General features: G+C 36.9%; 1 protein-coding gene across 24 annotated transcripts in view; it reads right to left on the bottom strand.

Moving 5' to 3' along the window:
• Positions 1-22108, bottom strand: part of EIF4G3 (eukaryotic translation initiation factor 4 gamma 3) — a 367587-nt gene that overhangs the window by 177902 nt on the left and 167577 nt on the right. For 9 of the 24 annotated variants that reach the window (XM_082448363.1, XM_082448371.1, XM_082448373.1 and 6 more), the window contains one exon: positions 11239-11334. In XM_082448363.1, the coding sequence (XP_082304489.1) occupies positions 11239-11334 (96 nt within the window). Of the gene's footprint in view, positions 1-6140; positions 6174-9715; positions 9830-11238; positions 11335-22108 lie in introns of all 24 variants that reach the window. The other 15 variants (XM_082448361.1, XM_082448380.1, XM_082448372.1 and 12 more) reach the window with 3 other exon arrangements.

The raw sequence follows: 22108 nt of genomic DNA, 5'->3' as shown, positions 1-22108 counted from the left end.
TCAATCAGATATTCTGCTGACTTACAACAATTTATAATGAAGGTTATTCATGTAAAATTCTTTGTTTTCCTGCATGTAACATATATTGTCACATAATTTAGATTTCACTAAGAATTAGGAGATGTAAGCCCTATAGCTGAACTGTCCAACAGGTAGCCACTAGCCATATTTAGTTACTTTAATTTAATTTAATTTAAAATTCAGTTCTTCAGCCACAATGCACAATTCAAGCACTCAATAGTTACATGTGGCTAGTAGCCACTATAGTGAACAGCACAGATACAGAAGATTTTCTTCACCACAGAAAGTTCTATTAGACAGTGTTACCGTAGAAGATTATGTCAGATGGAGGAAAGAAACCCTTAAGGATTCTGTCAGGAAGAAGAAAGTGTTCTATCAGATCATAATGCAGAGTCTGGGAAACAAGCATCCTTGGAGAACACTTCATTCATAGGTAAAAATAGCTTGGGAAAGGGGAAAGGTAGGCTGTCTCACTGCTAAAGGAAACTGACACTTATCAAGGGCCCATTATGTGTCAGGCACTGTGACAGGCTGGTACTTTTATTCGTCACAATACCCTTAGGAAACATGCTGTTATTATGACACCTCAATATTACATCATTTGTAAGCATATTTTATCCATTTCACAGATAAGAAAGCTGAAGTCCAAGGTTAGTCTGCAGAAAAGGTTAGACTGAATCCCAGTTATGCCAACTCTCAACCTGTATTTTCTTCACTGTCTCTGCTGCAATCCTACAACTCCTTGTGAGGAAGGCACCAGATAAAACTGCCCATCACTGGCCTACATCAAGCTCTGAAAAACACAAGAGTTCTGGTGATGAGACTGCATAGATGCTTGGCCAGATTTCCTAACCATTAAACTCTGATATATCAGCCAGGTCTGGCCCCAGAGGCAAACCCAAAGTCTTCATTTATTTTATTTTCCAAATCTAAGAAAATGTCTAGAGCAATACAAATATTTCTCTACCAAGGACTAGGACTTCAAATGTAACAGCACAACCTGGAGAACAGAAACCTTTAGAGGTCATATTGGAAGGAGGGGATAAACATAAGCCAGCTGTTTCTTTTTTTTTAACTCTTTTTGCAAAAAGAACCAAACTACAATAGGAAAACATGCATAGTCTCAATGCTTGCCCCAGGTAACATACTGCTTGATGCCAAACACTGTTTTTTATGAAGCTTATTATTTGTTTAAGCTAAATCCAATTAATTTGAACACTGTGTGAACTAAAATCACGTATCAACATACTGCAAAATGTTTTTGTTCCACAAACACTTTAAAATACCAATTCCCTGGTTTTCCTCATAATGCAAAGACTATTCAGCCATAGTATATAACCAACACTTGCTATTTCTTGTGAAATCCAAAAGTAAAATAAAGACAGGAACATAAGTAACTTTAAACCACAATTACACAAACTTCAATGACCAAAGACATGAAGTTAGTAACACAAGCCAGATCTACATTATACCAAGTCACTTGTTTTAATTCTGGGTGTACGTTCTGTTCTTTCCGTTTCTAATTACCTTGGGATTTTCAAACATCAGAATAAAAATAGTTCACATATTTCTAAAGCCAAGAGTGTTCTGCATATAAAATAACTTAGGACTACTTTCTTTTACCTTTGAAGAAAACTGTTATTCTAAGCTAAAGGCTAAAGCTCTCTTCAGATTATAAAATGCAAAAAGAATAGAACATCCTTATTAATCTAAAGAATCCCTGCAAAAGCCAAAAATTAATTGTACCAGGAAGATGATGTGGCTGACATAATACTAGTTAGAACATGGTATCCCTGACTTGAGGGACTCAAAAAGAGCCCTGGCTGGCCACACATAAAGATCTTCTAAATAAAAGCAGTTCCAAGAAACATACACATCCTACAGCAGTTTCTTGGTTGTATTAAACTAAAAATGTTTACCATCCAAAATCTTGTTATTTGTCTCATTTCAATTCTGATAACTTCATTTTACAAAGAAAAAATATATAGGTTCTAGATTACTAGATTATTAGTTTTCTTTTCCCAAGAAACTATCTTCAAATAGCTCATCTAAATAACTATTGATTTTTTTTTTTCTTTGCATCGTTTTGCCAACTAAAAATTGGCACTTGCCATCTGCCTCTACAAGGATTAAATCACAAGCTGCTGCAGCCGCTGACCTTCAACACACGTTTCAGGGTGGCGATCAGGAATGAGGCCCTCTGTGCTCTGGGAAAAACTGACAGAACAGGCCTTTAGATAGTTAGATATTTTCAGAAGAAGATTTTATGAGCCCAATACTTGCATCTCCTCATATCTAGAAAAGCACTAAAATCATTCATGGTGACGTCTGCTCCTCGTGACTAGCGGTAACCTTCACGAGACTAGCAGCAAACTTCTGCAAAAAAATGTGTGCTTGATTACATGTACTCCTCCTTCACCAAAATCACATATATAACTGACTTTCGCTCCCTCTACCTCTTTGGAGGAGTTTCTCAGAGCTATCTGAGATGCTGTCTCCCAGGCTATAGTCCTCATTTTGCCCCAAATAAAACTGAACTCACAACGCTCACCTTGTGCATTATATTTAGTCAACAGTTTATAGAACCAATTGTTACTAAACATCCACGAGAAGTTATGTATTTACTATGGGACTTTAGGAACATCAATCATAGGAAACATCATCCAGCATCAAATTATTCTGTAAAAAAACTGAGATCAAAGCATGAAAGGATATATGATTGGAAAGGTAGTCTCTGATGAATAATGTAATAAAGGAGAAATGAGAAATCTATTCACTAATTCTAACTAGTCAAGACTAACTCTAACCCTTGATTTAATTCTTTCTGGCCAAAGCAAACAGCCGTAGATGAAAAAACCATTTGGGCCTTCAACTTTGAGTCTTAATCACAACAAACTAAAAATATCCCAGGACAAAGATGTTTTCCCTTAAAAAATGTATTTTCTGTATACCACTCAACTTTTGTTATCAACTGTATCGCTTTCATTATGCAAGCCTCTATATGTCTTGTTTTGTATTATGAGCATGAATCCATGCTTCTCCATGAACCTCTTAGGGTTTAGGTCTCTACTTGGCTTACGTTTGAGGAGAAGATCTCTTAAATACAGACTTCGGCCAGGGATTCTTAAATGGGAAATAGTATCACCTCCACAGAGTGTATCTGGAAATGTAGGAAGGTGTATTTTGTTTTGTTTTTTAAATTGTCATTGGGGGAATTCCACTGGCATGTATGGCCCAAAAGTTGCTAAAGGAACTGCAATATACAGGGCAGTTTTTCATAGCTGGTTACTTCATCCAAAATGCCAATACCAACTCCACAGTGAAATAAGCTGAACTGGCTCCTACATCCATGGATACGAGACAGCAAACTCTTCCTAACAGTGTACTCCATGCTGTTCCACAACGCTGGTTCAACTACATGCTGCTCAGCAGTATCACTTCAACCACACTCTCCCCTCCTCTATTTCTCCAAGGTAGCTACTGCAGCAGCCTGAGCCAAGGTTATGTATTTCCTTACTCACTTAATTCTGTGAGGTATAAAGAAAAAAATTTTAATTGTATTTAGGAAGGAAGAATACCAGAGTAAAAGCGGCCAGCTACCCGAAGTTTCTGTATCCAAAAGCAATGCTCTGGATTTATGCTGCATCTCAAGAACCCATCTTCAAGAACTAGTGTGGGTTTCTTGCTAAAAGATAAATAATAAATATATATACATATATAGTTCTACTTTTTTAATGGTTGAAACATGCTGTAATTTCACAAGCATCATCCTACAAATAAATGAAGGATAATCTGCCAATACTTTCTTTGAGACATATTACACATGAAAAATGATTTCAGCATAGAAATTAACCTTTTCTCAGTAAGATTTCTTAAAGTTTTCCTTGGTTGTTGGAATTAAATAAAGATAAAGTGTATCACAAACCTTTAGGCTCAGAAGAAAGTTTTAAAAAATAGATTTTCCCAGGCTTCCCTGGTGGCGCAGTGGTTGAGAATCTGCCTGCCAATGCAGGGGACACAGGTTCGAGCCCTGGTCTGGGAGGATCCCACATGCCGCGGAGCAACTAGGCCCGTGAGCCACAACTACTGAGCCTGCATGTCTGGAGCCTGTGCTCCGCAACAAGAGAGGCCGCGACATGGAGAGGCCCGCGCACCACGATGAAGAATGGCCCCCGCTTGCCACAACTAGAGAAAGCCCTCTCACAGAAACGAAGACCCAACACAGCCAAAAATAAATAAATTAAAATAAGTAAATTTTTTTAAAAAAGGCACACCTGGTATTCTTTAAAAAAAAACCCAAAAAACAATAGATTTTCCCAAAGATGACAATATATAAAGGCTTAAATACAACATCCCTATCTGAGGACCACTGCAACTGAACCCAAGCAATAGAAATACTTAGCCTTATATGAAGGAGCTCAGAAACCTTTTTACTGAATCACTAGTTTCTTTTTACTCTGCTTCTTGAACAGAGATCTTCCAGCTTTCTGTCAGGAGTAACTGGTTTTACCCCTGACTAAAATGCAAACCCTGCCTTTATTATGGCCCTTGACTAGATTTGTTACCAAAAAAATGTATAATCAATCTTTTTACCTAAGAGATTATCTATTTTTTTAATTATTAGTAATCTTATCCTCTAGATTCGTAGTCTATGTCACTCTGCTAATCATTTTATTTGTATTATCTCATTTACTCTTCACATTAGTCCTGAGATGGTATTGATACTGTCCCCATTTTACAGATGAGAAAACTGAGGCTGAAAGCAGTAAGTAGATTGCCCAAGAACACCCAGTTAATAAGGAAGAGTTAAATCTAGGTCTAGCTGACATCAAAGTCCAAGCTCTTAAAGTATTTTAACAATGCTATCTCTATCAAGTAAAAGATACCCCTGAGTTTTCTTTATCATATCCAGAGAATTGCCATCCACTTCATACAACCACCTCTGAGTTCTCCTGCAAAATGCCTTTAACACTTCAGAATCTGCTTGGCTTTTACATCGTCCAAACTGGAAAGACTGTATTTTGAGAAGTAGAGCTTTGTATTAAATCACTGCTAGATAATGAAAGGCTTCAATTAAACAATAACCATTTACTCAGTAATAAGAATTCTAAATATGATACCACAGGTAAACGCTGGTAATATTCCTCTCATTTTATCAAACCATACTAAGTTGCATGACAATATTAAAAGTAGCCAACACTTACTGGCTGCTTATTTTATGGTAGCTGACTTACATATATTATCTGTGATGTAAAGGGTATTTATCCCATTTTACATAAGAGGAAACTGAGGTTCAGAAAAAGAACTGCTTAACTCAGCTGGTAGGTTACACAGTAGACTGGTAATATAAACCCAGATCTATCAGATTTAGAATTTAGTAGGCTCTTTCTACTATAGAATGAGAAAATGTTTCAGAACACTTTGGGGAAAAAACCCTGCAAGTCTTTTTCTTTCTCCCAAACCATCCCTTCTAGTATATTCCTGCTAAGTAAACTAGTGTCTGCATATACATTTTTGAAATTTTTATTTATACAATTACTTCAAAAAGAACAAATAGGCTAAAAATATTAAAATTAAATAAGGTATCTATTTTCTATATATCCTAAGAATAAAGATAGTTCTATGCAGCAAATGAATGTATATTATTGTTAATGAATCTGTTATTAGGTCTAAGTTAGTAACTGAGATTAAGTGGTTTTAGAAATACTAATGCTATTTTATACACATCAATACAAGTTACATCAGGATGTTAACAGAAAACCCTTAGAATGTTGCCTATTCCATTCAGTTAAATTTAAACTTAATACAGGTATCCACAAAATCTGTAAGGGCTTAATATATCTAAACATTTTCAAGGTCCTCTAAATTCAGAGCAATTATTTTTTGCAAAGTAAAAAAACTCTATTATTTTTAAACTGTGTAATAAACAGAAGGAAATTGGTTTGTTAATAACAAAATGCTGTGAAATACAAAAAGAACTGTATTACCTCAGACCGAAGCTACTCCGGAAAAGAGTAGTTTGAGTGGGTCCATGGAATGGCAGCATTCTAAGAGTCAGAAACTACTAAAGCCCCCACCTATTAGTTAAGGGTAATAGTGAAGGGGCAAGGGTACAGTACCTGATGATGGGCAGGTCGAGGCCCCGCTGCAAACTGAGAAAAGGAGGGAAAACAAACACAAAAGGAAAGGCACAAAGAGTCAGAAACACCACAACAAAAACCAAAATGTCACACATTATGCCAAAAGAAATAAAACCCACAAGAAAAAAAAACACAAACAGTCAAAGCTTTGCTGCAGGACAGTGACAGACAGGTACTGAGAGTCAAGAGGTTAACACCTCTACCAGAAATAGTTTGCCATTTATCAGCTGGGAGAGAAACAGCTAAGCTGTTAGGCACATAAAGGTGCTTCTCTGAAAGGAATTTTTTTAAACCCTAAAATAAAGCAAAAGAAAGTTTGAAACACTAAGTGGTTATATTAAGACAAACATATGAAAAGTCAACTATGCTTATGCAACTGATATAACTAGAGGGAATGAGAAATGCTTTTACATTACAAGAAATAGCCAGGAGGTAATTATAATGTCCAGCAGGAAATAAAGAATGTAATAGGATGGATTTCAAATTTACTTAAGTTAAATGGATATCTCACACATGAAATGGAAATTTCAGTATCTTCCTTTGTTTCTTGGAGTTAAAGATTAAAATTTATCTATTATAAATATATAAGCATATATAAATATATGTAAAATATATGTATGATATATAAATATATGTAAATATATAAATAATTATATATATTTAAATTCAATTTACTAGTAATGTTTAATACCAGGCATATGAAAGCAAACAGTAGTAAAGAACATCATTCTGTAACATGAATAATCAAAGTGGTACTATTATAAGCTCACGAAGAAAAAAAGAGTAAAAGAAGTCAAATCTCTCAATTACTATTTATACACAACAGCACAAGACTGTATACATGTACCTACTGCTATCTGATATTGAGAATAAAAGCCAAAGAAAACCTAACTTCTTAGCTAAATCATAGAGTACTTGAAAGCAGATAATACATATTCCAACTCTTACTTTCACTAACTTAGAATGGAAGAAAAAGCTTTTTCACCCATCAAATTTTAAATACAAAATCTCTAAGATCAAATAATTCTTCATCAGAGCAAAACTGGGCTTCCAAAGTGATTTTACTAAAAAGAACAGAGGAATTATTCGGGCACGTAGAGTCATGTACTGGCTACCTACACATTAACTACTGAAACGTTAACCACCCTCTTTAACAGTTAACAGAAAATATTTAGTAAGCAGTTTTGAATGCAAACCTTATAAGATTTTACTTAAAACATTTAAAGAGCTAAAATACATATTTTCCTTCAGTTGTTTGAGCCTTCCTTCCGTTAGCTCATTATAATGGGTAAACCAGACTGAAGATGAACTAAGAAACAAACCCTCATACTCGGAATTTAAGTTACCCACAATAGCATATGCAAGAGATTTGGAATTATTTCCTCCACTGCCATTATTTAATATAAAAAATTTTCAAGAAATTGCAGTGGGTCACAAGCCACAATGTAGGAAATGACTGAAGACAGCTCTATCAAGAATTTACCTTAGAAGCTAAAATATATACCTATTATTCAAGTAATGAAAAGTACCTTAACATATTTTGAAGTTATTCAGTACAACTTAATGAGCTCTCCATGACCTGTACGATTAAAGTGTGTTAGCCAGCCATTATATCTGCTAACAACCATTGTAAAATAGTTTTTCAGAATGACGATAATGGCGGCTACAGTTCTTGCAGAACATTTTCTCTTCAAAGAAACTGATGTCTTATATTTTCAGTTTTCCAACTATGAAAAGAACACAGATCAAACCTCTACTATGGACATCAAGTTTCAAGAATAGGTTAATACCACCCAGGTGGTATTAAAGTGGAGGGGGGGGGGGTAGAAGTGAGATGTTTCTTCATGACACTTTTGAAGGAAATGGGAGAGAAGGGCCACGTTAAAAAATTAACCTTAGTACAGTAGTACCTGTCTTATCACTGTTCCACAGAAAGGCCCCATTTCTAAGGCTCTAAAATAAAAGTTGAAACTTTATATATTTGGAATGTTCCAGTCAAAAGAGAATTTTCTATGAGCAAGAGGAGTACCTTATAAAATTACACATATATTAAAAAAAAAAGTTAGTGGGAAAGTACCCTAGTCTATTTTGCACTAGTCACCATTGGCTATTGAGTTTTTCATTTGTAATGACAATAGTCTTAATCCTATGGGTAACTGTAAGCAACAGAACAAACTGTAGTCGCTGCTGGCTCATATTAAAAATAGAAACTTTTGTTTCTTTTTTCTTTTTCTTTTTCTTTTTTTTTAAAGAGGGGTCTTTAAGATGGTGAGGACTGTAGATATTAAGGAAAGCAGTCTTCTGTGAACTTGGATCCAATGTTAATGCCACCCACTCACCCACCCACGCACTCACTCACTCTTCTGTGCACAGTTCGTAACTGAGCATGGCCAACATATATTGATATAACTTTGGCACTTAGCACCACAGAATATAAAAATAACCAATGGTTACAGGTTACTGCAAAAGCCAAACTGTCCCCCTCTCCCGATTAAGCATTCAATAGTTTCACTATTTTGGAAGCTATTAAAAAACAAATTACAGTTTAAAGAGTTCCAATACAACCAGAAAATGGAACATATAGGTAGCTTATCACTATTTTTTTTACTTTTAAACAAGACTTTCAACAATATAAATTTAACTAAGATACTAAGTATCAAGTAGAAATACAGGCACAAAGATCACCTCAAGGAGGGAGGGGGGCCACTTGAAGCCAGTTGGATTGCAAAGGCAGCTGTCCAGGGAAGAACAGAGAAGCCTAAACTGTGCAATTGCCAATGGCCCATTAATGCAGAAATAGAACGGAGTAAGCTTTAGCTGCTCTACAAAGCCATGGGAAGAGTTCCTTCCTTAGTGCAACAGCTTACCTCTCCTCACCAGTTGGGACAGCTGTGGGATGGATGAGACTAGACTATGGCAACTTGGGATGTCAGAAGAAATGCAATCCTGCCAAATTCCAAACCCAACTTCACCCTCCCAGCACCAACACAAATGAAGCAAAGAAAACTGGACCCAAAACAACAAGCAAGAGTAGTGTGGGGTCTGCTAGTCTTGCACTTGTTTTGGGGTACGTAATGGAATGTTATGTGTGTGGTTTTTAGTAATGGGGGTGGTAATGGTCACTAGCAGAGCAGATGGTAAAAATTGCATAGAGGATAGTGTCTGAAGAGTTTATGACCACAGAAAAATGGCTGACAACTATAGACAGTTTTCCCCTTGATATTCAATTATAAAATGGAAAGAGGGAAAAAGAAGCCTTGAAATTTATCTTTTAAAATCAAATTCATCTGAAAGGGATATCCCTCTTCAAGTTTAAAATAAAGAAGAATCTAAACCCCAAATTACTCCTGTCTAATTCCCAATAGAGAAGACCCACCCAATTTGTTATTCTTTTCCCCACTGTGCCTGGCAAAAACTGCCATGCTAGGTTAGACTTCCAGAGAGGAAGCAATCAGTGCATTTGTGTTCATCAGCCAATAAATGGATGTGGTCAAAAATAATGAGTGCCAGAGGCACCACTGCCTGCAAGAAGTACAGTTTGTTATATTGCTTACAATGCAGTATTTTATCCAGCCTCTTCCAGCCAAGGACCTGTAAACGGGAGTCTGTTCCAAAACCTTCCTCCTCTTCCAGTTGTCTGTGCAATGTATTGGCACTGTTCTGCTGGGCTGTCAAAAAAACTGGTTTAGAGATGCAGCTCTTCAGTCAGGTTTTGCGCCAGTTCTAACCATGTAAATTTAATTCTTTTTTTTTTCCCCCCAATAATTATAAAAGGGGTAGAGGGGTAAAAAGGGCCACAGAATCCTTTGCAATAAGAGCTTACCACAACGTTCCATGTTTAATGATTAGAACCGGGGCCTATCTAAATTAATCTGGTGAGATCTCAGGCCCACTCCAAGTAGTCAAGTGTCCACATTCCCAAACCACTCTCAGAACAAAACTTGCATCAGACATCTTGTTGACCATTTCGGCAAAAAAACCCAAAAAACAAAAAACAAACAAAAAAACCCAGACAAGCAAACAGGCAACTAGGACCAAAGTCCCACCTCCTTAGAATGGTTCCACCCCCTGGGAAGAACCAGGATCTAAGAACAGGTATTGGAGAAGAGGGCAATAGGGAAAAGGAAGGTAGGAGGAGGATAAGAAAGAGATTACATTTTGGTGAAGTCTGTGATCTCCTAGTTCTTTGAGCAATTCTATCACATATTTCAATATTCCTAAATTCATGCATAAAACCAAATGAACAGGAGCTAATGCAATGAAATATTCCTGTACTACAGGCAAAAAAGCAAAGGTGGAGAACCAAAAGAAGATCCCTGTATTCTGAGGAAAACACAGAGCTGAGATACAAGTAGGGGTGTGAGAGACAATGTGAGATGTTACAGAAGCACCTTCTAGCAAAAACTAATCATGCAGGGCAGGAAACAACATTCTAAGGAATGGACAGCTGAAGCCACTGTACACTTTTGTGAAACAGAAGGATGAACCTTGAGTAAATTCTCAGTCTTTGCAATACTTATTGCAATCCATGTAAAAGATGAGCAAAGAGGATGATAGCATTTACACTTGTATGACAATTTATTTACCGTCTGAAGAAATAAATACACTATTGGTGTAAGTCATGCATATGTCCACACAGTCAAACAGTTAGAACTGATCTAGTAACGATTCAGAAGTCATACTTCCCAAAACACTGTAATTTCAGAGTCCAATTAATGAAATTTAATTTACTTTCAAAATCATGCTTTACACTTCTCCTGAATTTTGAACAGTACAAATAACAAATTAAGAGCTGAGATGAAGTGAACTTGAATGCAACCAGAACTTGAATGACACAGAAAAGTAAAAGAAGATAAAAAGCTCCATTTCTTCTTGTTCTTAATAAATTCAAATTATTCCTATAGGAAAGGTCTGAAAATGCAATGCTATCCAATAATAATAGTAATAATAATTTTAAAAGTTGTTTTGGTAAAAATTTTCTAAAATCGAGTAAAAATATTAGCCAAAAGAACCTAAGCTACTCCAAACACAAACTTAGGTGGAGAATATTATCTAGAACAAGTTTCTGCTTACTTACCGGAGAACGGGTCTGAGGTTGTGAATTCATTGTCTGAGGAGCTTGAGGGTATACCAACGTGGTTGGACCTGCATTCTGTCCAGAGGGATAAGGGGTCTGTCAAAGAATGGCAAGAACAATATCATAACGTGAGTAAATATGGCATAGTAACTCAAATTCAAGGAGTTTAAAAGTTTAGGAAAGTGTTTATTAATGTGGTTTACAGCTCTACTTTTAAAAACTTATCTTTATCACAATATCCAGCAATTCAGAATCAGTGCAGCTTTTTTAGAAGTTTTCTTAAATCTCCTGATGAGAAGCAATTTCATCACACTACTCAGAATGGTGAGCAATTTAAAACTTATGAATAATTTATTTCTGGAAGTTTCCATGTAGTATTTTCAGACTGTGGTTGACTGCAGTCAACCGTTAACTGAAACCTTGGAAAGTGAAATTGCAGATAAGGGGGGAATACTGTACTTTATTCTCAACAGTTAGTTGGTGGTATACTGAAGCATAAACTTCTGGCTGTCAAGATAATAAATACAGCATTGAGATGTACCCCTTATGAAAACACAGAGAAATGTAATCTCTTTCTACATTTCAAAAAGTTGCATAAGAACTTAGCCCTCTCATAACTAGTGTATTACAGAAAGGAACAGCAGCCAATTTTTTTCACAGAAGATGCTAAAAATGTGCATGCTGGCCATATTTGATCTTATTCAAACTTTTCACCAATATCTTCGACACTAGAGCCATATAAGTAAACACACAACTAACTGCAAAAGAAGTATGTGAATTAACATCCAGGCTCAAGTTCTTTCACTCAGTAATACCACCCTTACTGTCCACAGATAGCTGGTGCTCTATCAATATTGAAACTCTATCATTGCTCTCAAAATGAATACTAATAAAACAAAGAATTTATTTTCCTTTAGCTTAGAATTACTCTTTTAAACAGACAAAAAATAATCAAGTACTTCTTCTCATATTTAAATTGTATGTATGCGAAGAGCTGATGCATACTCTGTACACAAGCAGTTTCACCTGAATGCAAAGCATAACATCTGATGACTGCCACACATGGATGTGATTCCTCTCTCACAATGTATGCCATTGTGCCGTTAGCAATATATATATATTTTGTTGTTGTTGTTGTTGTTGTTAACGGACTCGGGTCCTCTTTATTTTTTATTTTATTTTTTTAATTTTTGGCTGCCTTGGGTCTTCCTTACTGCGCGCGGGCTTTTCGTAGTTGTGGTGAGAGGTGTGTTCACTGCGGTGCGCGGGCTTCTCATAGCAGCGGCTTCTCTTGTTGCGGAGCACGGGCTCTAGGCGCGCGGGCTTCAGTAGTTGCAGTACGCGGGCTCAGTAGTTGCGGCACGCTGGCCCTAGGGCACGCGGGTTTCAGTAGTTGTGGTGTATGGGCCCTAGAGCACAGGCTCAGTAGTTGTGGCTCATCTAAGCACGGGCTTAGATGCTCTGCAGCATGAGGGAATCTTTCCGGATCAGGGATTGAATCCGTGTCCCCTGCGTTGGCAGGATTCTTAGCCACTGTGCCACCAGGGAAGTCTCCCATTTGCAATATGTTAATAGGTGCATTGATAAAGAAATTTTGCCAATAGCTCACTCAGCTTTCTTGTAGAGAATCTGTCCATTCTTTGTGACTGGTTTTAGAAATTTCAAGGAATGATTTGACTTGTACCTGTTGTTGAGGCAGGGAGTACAACTGTGAAAGATGCCTCTATGCTATTCCTCTCTTCTCTGCATTTAATGACATGATTAACCAAGTTTATTGATTAAATTATTCTGGAGTAACTTCTTCAATATACTATTACACTTTGTTGAAAAACATTGCAAAAGCCTGAATGGGAACATTCTATGAACATGTTTCATAACATCAAATGTATAGAGAACTAGGGATAGATAGTCATTTTGATAGTCATCATAGATTTTGTTTGTACTTTCCTTTTCAAATACCTTCAAAGTTATCACAAAGATTTACTTCTCCAAGACTATATACATGAATGCTTTATATTTAAATGGCAATCCAGTTCACTGTACAAGTTTACAAGTAGAGACATAGTCTCATTTTCATCATTACTTTCAAGTTTCAATGAACTCTCTTAAGTCACTGACTTATTTTTATTAACTGGAGGTAACAACAAAAACTAGCAAATGGTGGTAACTGACTATCTGTTAACGGAATGCCAGTGAAGGAAGACAAGCCAATCAAAACACACTTTGTACTGCATACATAACCTTTAAGTCCATAATAACTATTTAAAAAACAGTGATTGTGACAATTAAAGATAGAAATCTGAGGGTGAATCCCATTACAACACAGAACACACTAACAGCAACTTAGGTCCAGATGCTGACGGTTTTCAAAATAAGGATATGTGAAAAAATTAATAAGATTTTCAATTTTCAAAATAGAAGGGAATTAAGCAAACAAAAATAATTATAGCATTTAGATAGCTCTTAATATGTTTCAGAAACCATTCTAAGCACTTCACATATGACACGGAGATGAAAGGTTATTTCTCTTAAAACACTCACTTTCCCTTAAATAAATACTGCCGTAAAGACTAATTTCAATATTGTGCACATGTGTGCGGACACACATAAATCTGATTTAAAAATTATGTAGCCATAGCCTTTCAAAGAGCTATCAGGTGATACTTACCAAATTTTAAATAAGCTTATCCTTTTACTCCACAATTCCATTTCAAGAAATTGACCCTAAAGATAAATTCATAATGGCAAAAAATAAAGAAGCACTCCATATTTCCATTTATAAGAGAGAGGTTAAAGTAAGCTATAGTCAGTCTAAGAGAGAACGTAGTGTAATCTTTGAGCTAAGAAAGAATGAGGTTAATCTACATACACTGTCATGGAAAGATATCTATAATATTAAGTGACATAAGCAAATCATAGAATTAGTAAGAATAAAAATCCTATTTGTGTAGTGTTTTTTGATATATGCTAATAGTATACTCAAAGATGTCTTAGGAAGACATATAGCAAACTTAAAATTGCTACTTTGCAGAAATAGAATTGAAAGGGGGATATAGGATACAACTTGTAGGTTTTATTTTATATACTCTGTATTAAGGGCACACCTCATTTTATTGTGCTGCGTGTTACTGCACTTCACAGATACTTTGATTTTTACAAATTGAAGGTTTGCAGGAACCCTGCATCAAGCATGTCTTTTTTTTTTTTTAAGTATAGTTGATTTACAATGTGGTATTAGTTTCAGGTGTACAGCAAACTGATTCAGTTATATGTATCTACATATATTCTTTTTCAGATTCTTTTCCATTATAGGTTATTACAAGGTATTGAATATAGTTCCCTGTGCTATATAAGCATGATTATCAACTCTATTTTCCCAGTAACACTTGCTCACTTCATGTCTCTATGTCACATTTTGGTAATTCTCGCAATATTTTAAACTTTTTCATTATTATTATTATATTTGCTATGGTGACCTGTGATCAGTGATCTTTGATGTTACTATTATAATTGTTTTGGGGCACCATGAACTACACCCATATAAGTCGGCGAACTTAATCCATAAATGCTGTGTGTATTCTGACTGCTCCACTGACAAGCTGTTCCCCATCTTTCTCACTCTCCTCGGGCCTCCCTATTCCCTGAGACACAACAGTATTGAAATTAGGCCAATTAATAACCCTGCGTTGGCCTCCAAGTGTTCAAGTGGAAGAAGAGTCCCATGCCTCTCATTTTAAATCAAAAACTAGAAATGATTAAGCTTAGCGAGGAAAGCATGTCGAAAGCTGAGATACGCAGAAAGATAGGCCTCTTTCGCCAGACAGTTAGCCAAGTTGTGAATGCAAAGGAAAAGTTACTTCTTGAACGAAACTAAAACTGCTATTTCAGTGGACACACGAATGATAAGAAAACAAAACAGCCTTATTGTTGATATGGAGAAAATTTTAGTGGTCTGGAGAGATCAACCCGGCAGCAACATTCCTTTAAGCCAAAACCTAACCCAGAGCAAGGTCCTAACTCTCTTTGGTTCTGAAGGCTGAGAGAGGTGAAGAATTTGCAGGAGGAAAGTTTGAAGCTAGCACAGGTGGTTGGTTCGTGAGGTGTTAGGAAAGAGGCTTGTATTTGTATGTCTCCATAACATACAAATACAAGGTGAAGCCACAAGTGCTGATACAGAAGCTGCAGCAAGTTACCCATAATATCTAGCTAAGGTAAGGAATGAAGGTGGCTACACTAAACTACAGATTTTCAGTGTAGATGAAACAGCCTTCCATTTAAGAAGATGCCATCTAGGACTTTCATAGCTAGAGAGAAGAAGTCAATGTCTGGCTTCAAAGCTTCAAAAGACTGGCTGACTCTTTTGTTAGGGGCTAATGCATCTGGTGACTTTTAGCTGAAGTCCGTGCTCATTTATCATTCCGAAAATCCTAGGGCCCTTAAGAATTCTGCTAAATCTACTCTGCCTGTGTTCTATACATGAAACAGCAAAGCCTGGATGACAGCACATTTGTTGGCAGCATGGTTTACTGAATATTTTAAGCCCACTGTTGAGACCCACTGCTCAGAAAAAGTGATGCCTTTCAAAATATTACTGCTCGTTGACAATGCACCTGGTCACCCAAGGGCTCTGAAGGAGATGTACGAGATTAATGATGTTTTCCTGCCTGCTCACACAACATCCATTCTGCAGCCCGTGAATCAAGGAGTAATTTCAACTTTCAGGTCTTATTATTTAATGAATACATTTCGTAAGACTATTTAGCTGCCATAGATAGTGATTCCTCTGATGGATCTGGGCACAGTAAATTGAAAACCTTCTGGAAAGGATTCACCATTCTGGATGTCACGAAGAACATTCGTGATTCATGAGAAGAGGTCAACATGTCAACAGTAACAGGAGTTTGGAAGAAGTTGATTCCAACTCCTGCGGGGTTCAAGACTTCAATGGAGCAGTCACTGTAGATGTGGTAGAAACAGTAAGAGAACTAGAATTAGAAGTGGAGCCTGAAGATGTGACTGAACTGCTGCAATCTCATAATAAAACTCTGTGACAGATGAGGAGTTGCTTCTTACGGATGAGCAAAGAAAGGGTTTCTTGAGATGGACTCTAATCCTGGTGAAGACTACTGAAATGACAAGAGAGGATTTAGAATATTACATAAATTTAGCTGATAAAGCAGTGGCAGGTTTTGAGAGGACTGACTTCAGTATTTTGTTTTTTTAATTCTTATTTTATTTATTTATTTTTGGCTGTGTTGGGTCTTCGCCGCTGCACGCGGGCTTTCTCTAGCTGCAGTGAGCGGGGGCTACTCTTCATTGAGGTGCACGGGCTTCTCATTGCAGTGGCTTCTCTTGTTGCGGAGCACAGGCTCTAGGCACGTGGGCTTCAGTAGTTGTGGCTCGCAGACTCTAGAGCGCAGGCTCAGTAGTTGTGGCACGTGGGCTCAGTGGTTGTGGCTCGCGGACCGTAGAGCACAGGCTCAGTAGTTGTGGCGCACAGGCTTAGTTGCTCCGTGGTATGTGGGATCTTCCCGGACCAAGGATCGAACCCGTGTCCCCTGCACTGGCAGGCAGATTCTTATCCACGGCGCCACCAGGGAAGCCCTGACTTCAGTTTTGAAAGACGTTCTACTGTGCGTAAAATGCTATCAAACAGCCTTGCTTGCTACAGGGAAGTCGTTCGTGAAAAGAAGAGTCAGTTGATGCGGCAGACTTCAATGTTATTTTATCTTAAGACATTGCCACGGCCACCCCAGCCTTCAGCAGCCACCACCCTGGTCAGTCAGCAGCATCGACATCGAGGCGAGACCCTCCACCAGCAACTGATTATGACTTGCTGAAGGCTCAGATGATGGTTAGCATTTTTAACAATAAAGTACAGTTGACCCTCAAAAAACAGGGGTTTGATCTGTGTGGGTCCAATTACATGTGTATATTTTTCAATAAATACTACAGTGCTTCATGATGTATGTAAGTCAAATCAGTATGCTGTACACCCTACTGATACAGCACTGTTTGTCAATTACACCTCAGTAAAACTAGGGGAAATAAATAAATACTACAGTACTACACAATCTGTGGTTGGTTGAATCTGCAGACGTGGAACCAGGCATACAAAGTGCCAACTATGGGACTTAAACATCCATGGATTTTGGTATGTGTGGTGGGCCCTGGAACCAATCTCCCAAGTTGTTCAAGGGTCCACTGTGTTTTTTAATTAAGGTACGTACATTGATTTTCTTAGACATAATGCTATCGCACACTTTATGCACTATTGTATATAGCGTTAACATAACTTTTATATGCACTGGGAAACCAAAAAATTTGTGTGAATTGCATCACTGCAATATTCACTTTATTGCAGTGTTCTGGAACCAAATCCACAATATTGCCGTGGTATGCCTATATGTATTTTTCCTTTTTCCTTTTTCATAAGAATTGATTACTTTGAATTGATAATAAAAACTCATTGAAGATAAACTCTGTGATAGCTTCCCTTCTCTTCAACTTCCCTTCATGTGATAGAAAATAGTAAAGCAAACCAGAAAATCCAGTAGGAGGTCTGTATTTTGCGAAGTTTTAAATATTTCTGGAAAACAACTGAAATATGGTCTCATAAATCACAATGAAAACTAAATCAACAATATTTATGGAAATGTAACACAAAGACACTATGCTGTGGGCTATGTGCCTAAATGAGGCCAATAACATATGTTTACTGGTTTGTTTTTTTGTTTTGTTTTTTAAATTTTATTTATTTATTTATTTATTTATGGCTGTGTTGGGTCTTCGTTTCTGTGCGAGGGCTTTCTCTAGTTGTGGCAAGCGGGGGCCACTCTTCATCGCGGTGCGCAGGCCTCTCACTATCGCGGCCTCTCTTGTTGCGGAGCACAGGCTCCAGACGCCCAGGCTCAGTAATTGTGGCTCACGGGCCTAGTTGCTCCGCGGCATGTGGGATCTTCCCAGACCAGGGCTCAAACCCGTGTCCCCTGCATTGGCAGGCAGATTCTCAACCACTGCGCCGCCAGGGAAGCCCTGTTTACTGGTTTTTTAAGCTTCAAGAAATCCACAATTTAAGCAATAAAGAGATAGATAATAGATGTACGTAGTATTTACTCAGTATGATCCTTTGTAGTCATTAAAAAAGATACAGAGGAGCATTTAATGACATGGAAAGAATGATATTGAGAGAGAATGCTGAAATAAGCACATATAGGTACAGAATGTTGGTAGTATTTCAAGTCACTAGAGAAATACCTAAATTACTTAATAAATTGTGTTGGGATGAGTAGATAATCATCTAGGGGGAAGGAGGATATATACACTCAACTCATGATACCAAAAAATTCCAGATTGATTAAAAATGTTGTAATGTAAAACATGACACTTTAAAGGTACCAGAGGCAAATCTATTTCTGTCATCTTAGAGCTGGGAATTACTTTTTTTTTTTTAATAAATTAATTTTATTTATTTATTTTTGGCTGCGTTGGGTCTTTGTTGCTGTGCACAGGCTTTCTCTAGATGCAGCAAGCAGGGGCTACTCTTTGTTGCGGTGCGCGGGCTTCTCATTGCGGTGGCTTCTCTTGTTGCGGAGCACAGGCTCTAGGCGTGCGGGCTTCAGTAGTTGTGGCTCGTGGGCTCTAGAGCGCAGGTTAAGTAGTTGTGGCACACGGGCTTAGTTGCTCCACGGCATGTGGGATCTTCCCGGACCAGGGCTCGAACCCCTCTCCCCTGCATTGGCAGGCAGATTCTTAACGACTGCGCCACCAGGGAAGCCCTACTTTTAAAATCTAAATAAAAACAGTACCTATGGATACACCAATTATTTTTTTTAAATAGACTATTACTATAAATTTATAAAAGTTCTCAATTTTGTTTTAATATTTTTCTTTATAACTGTATGTGTGTGTATATATATATACATATATATGCATAAATGTGTTCCTTCATTCTTATTAACTAGCTATTAGAGGATATAAATAGTGAGAAACTCTTCTATCAAATAAATGTTTGACATCTAAATCTGGCCAGAGAAGTAAAGATAATACCTTAAAGTCTAGACCAGCACTTTGACCATATTGGCATCCACAATGCTTCCAAGCACCTTCAACCTCTTACAATTGTCTTCCTGAGAGCTACACAACCAGTGTAAATAAAAATTTCTGTGATGAACTTTTTCATCTTGCAAAACTGAAACTGTATAACCACTGGTCCAATTTAAATTTATTTATACACATTTTAATCACTTAGAATTTAAATTTAAATAACAGATATGGCTAGTTGCTACCATACTATACAGCACAGCGGCAGAAAGCTGCTAATTCCAAAATTTTACTCTTCTCATGTCTACCTTTTATATCTTTACAAATGTAACTCTAATTTTACAGAAGTACAGTAACATCCCATAAGCAAGAGTCCAAGATAAAACGCTGGAGAGAGAAGCAGAGACATATCACTGAACTGGACATGCAGTCTTAAGCATATTACAGTTGTCCCTTGCTATCCTCCGGGGCTTGGTTCCAAGACCCCCGTGGATACCAAAATCCACAGATGCTCAAGTCTCATATAAAACAGTTTATTTAGTACAGCAGGCCCTCCATATGCACAGGTTCAGCACCCGCAGATACAGAGGGCCAAATGTACTTGTTTTCCCCAGCTAACTAAAGACTAAAACTTTATGGCACGGATTCTCAGAATGTGGACTGTAGAGCCATAGTGATGAGAAGGCCTGGGAGAGAAAACAGTCTCATAATATTAATGCCAAGATGTTGTTGTGTTGACATTTACACTGACAGAAAAACAAGAAGGGTAAAACTACTGGTGCCTTAGTAAAAATCAAACCAATGGCAGTCCTTGTATTCCTCACTCCCACATTCTCACCATACACTCACAAAAAAAAAAAAAAAAAAAAAAAAGGGCGAGTACTTAAGTATGTCATTTATGTGACAGTAAAAATCATTAATTTTTATTCTGAGATAATTATACAGTCACGTGGAGTTTAAAACATAATACAAAGAGTTTCCATATGCTCTTCATCTAGTTTTCCTTAATGGTAACACCTTATGTAAGTATAGTACAATACCAAACCTTGAAAAATGACACTGATATGATCCAGCAACCTTATTCAGATTTCTCCAGTTTTACGTGCACACACATTTTCATGTATATTTAGTTCTGGGCAATTTTATCACATTTATAGGTTCCTGTCACCACTGCTACAGTCACAGTACAGAAAAGGTTCTTCACGAAGATCCTTTGCACTACCCTATAAAAGCCATAGGCACCTTCTTTCCTTCCTCTTTTCTCCCTTCACCTCTTATGCATCTAACCCTTAGGAACGACTAACCTATTCTCCATCTCTGTAATTTGATCATATAGAGGTGTCATAAAAATGACATCACAAAGTAAGGAAGCTTTAGAACATGTCTTTTTAATATACTGTGTGACCAAATGAGAGAAAACAAATGAAACACTTCTGCAGTATATTGGGGTTAGCAGGTTATATCAAGAAAAAGCATTTATAAGACTGTTTAAGTTACAAGCTGAACTAGGTGCTTTTTCCATGTAACACCATTTTACTTGAAACAATAAATAAGAGACAAACTATGCTTATGCAGACCTTGGTACATGGCAGACATTTTATTGAAAATGAACAAAGTGAACTTATCATATCGAGGAAAATTGAAAGTATTTGTTACCAATGATAAAATTCAAGCTTTCAAATGAAAATTCAACTTTTAGAAAATGTGTAACTGTCACCATGAGCTTGGCATATTCCCAACATGTAGACTTTCCAGATAAGAATGTGATTTTTTTATGCTGTATAATAAACAGTACGTGAAAGAGCCACATAACTCAGTCAAGCAATATTTTTCAAATGACCCACGCATGATGATATACAAAGTATATAATTAATTCAAGTGCAAGATAGGCCAATAGATTTTAATGTAACAGAGTACCAAAAGTTCACTAATATGGATTCAGATTCCATACTGCAACTAACGTTTAAGAAACTACCACTTTTTGAGTTTGGTATAGTATCAAAGAATAACCACAACTTTCTGAAGAGGCTGTATAAAATACGCCTCCTTTTCCCAGTTACATCCCTGTGTAAGACTGTATTTTCCTCATATACTTCAACTGAAATAACACTGTAACAGGTCAAGTGCAGAAGCAGATATAAGATTCCAGCTAACTTCTATTAAGCCAGATATTAAAAGATTTGCAAAGCTTTGAATAATACAATTCTTCTCATCAGTTTTTTTTGTTGCGGAAAATATTTTTTCATAAAAATGTGTTATTCAGGTTTACAAAAATAGGTTTAAATTTATTTTAAAACAATATTTTTAAATTCCTCAGTTTTAATTTCTAATACAGTAAATATTAACAAATATAAGACAAAATATTGAGAACCCCCAAGATTTTTATTTAAGAGTATAAAGAAGTCCTGAATCAAAAAGTTTTGAGAACGCTGACTTAGATCAATACAAGAGCTGAAAGGGATCTTCCTTTATTTCTTGCTATTAAAATATTAAACATTCACTTTGTTTCCCTATCCTTAAGTTTTTCCTCAAAACGAAACAAAACAAAACAAAACAAAACTTTCCATTCCTGATGGCTGAGGGACAGTTTGTTTTCACTCTCCCAAATTTCCACATTAATGTGGTTTACTGTGAACCTAAAATAATTTCCATCCGCACTGCCTCCAGGAACCTTCAATCTTTCAAAAACTGTCTTCCTGAGCTCTACATAACCACATTCAAAAGAATAGGAAATGTAGTGGTGTTTTTGCCTGTCCTTGCCCAACCCCTACCTGGCATGGCACAATCTGGAGGAAGACACCCAATTCCCAGTTCCTCCTTCAGAACA

The sequence above is a fragment of the Balaenoptera physalus genome (genome assembly GCF_965194825.1).
Source record: "Balaenoptera physalus genome assembly, chromosome: 1".
NCBI lineage: Eukaryota > Metazoa > Chordata > Mammalia > Artiodactyla > Balaenopteridae > Balaenoptera > Balaenoptera physalus.
The sequence above is the reverse complement of the archived record's forward strand: the minus strand, read 5'-3'. Positions and strand labels throughout refer to the sequence as shown.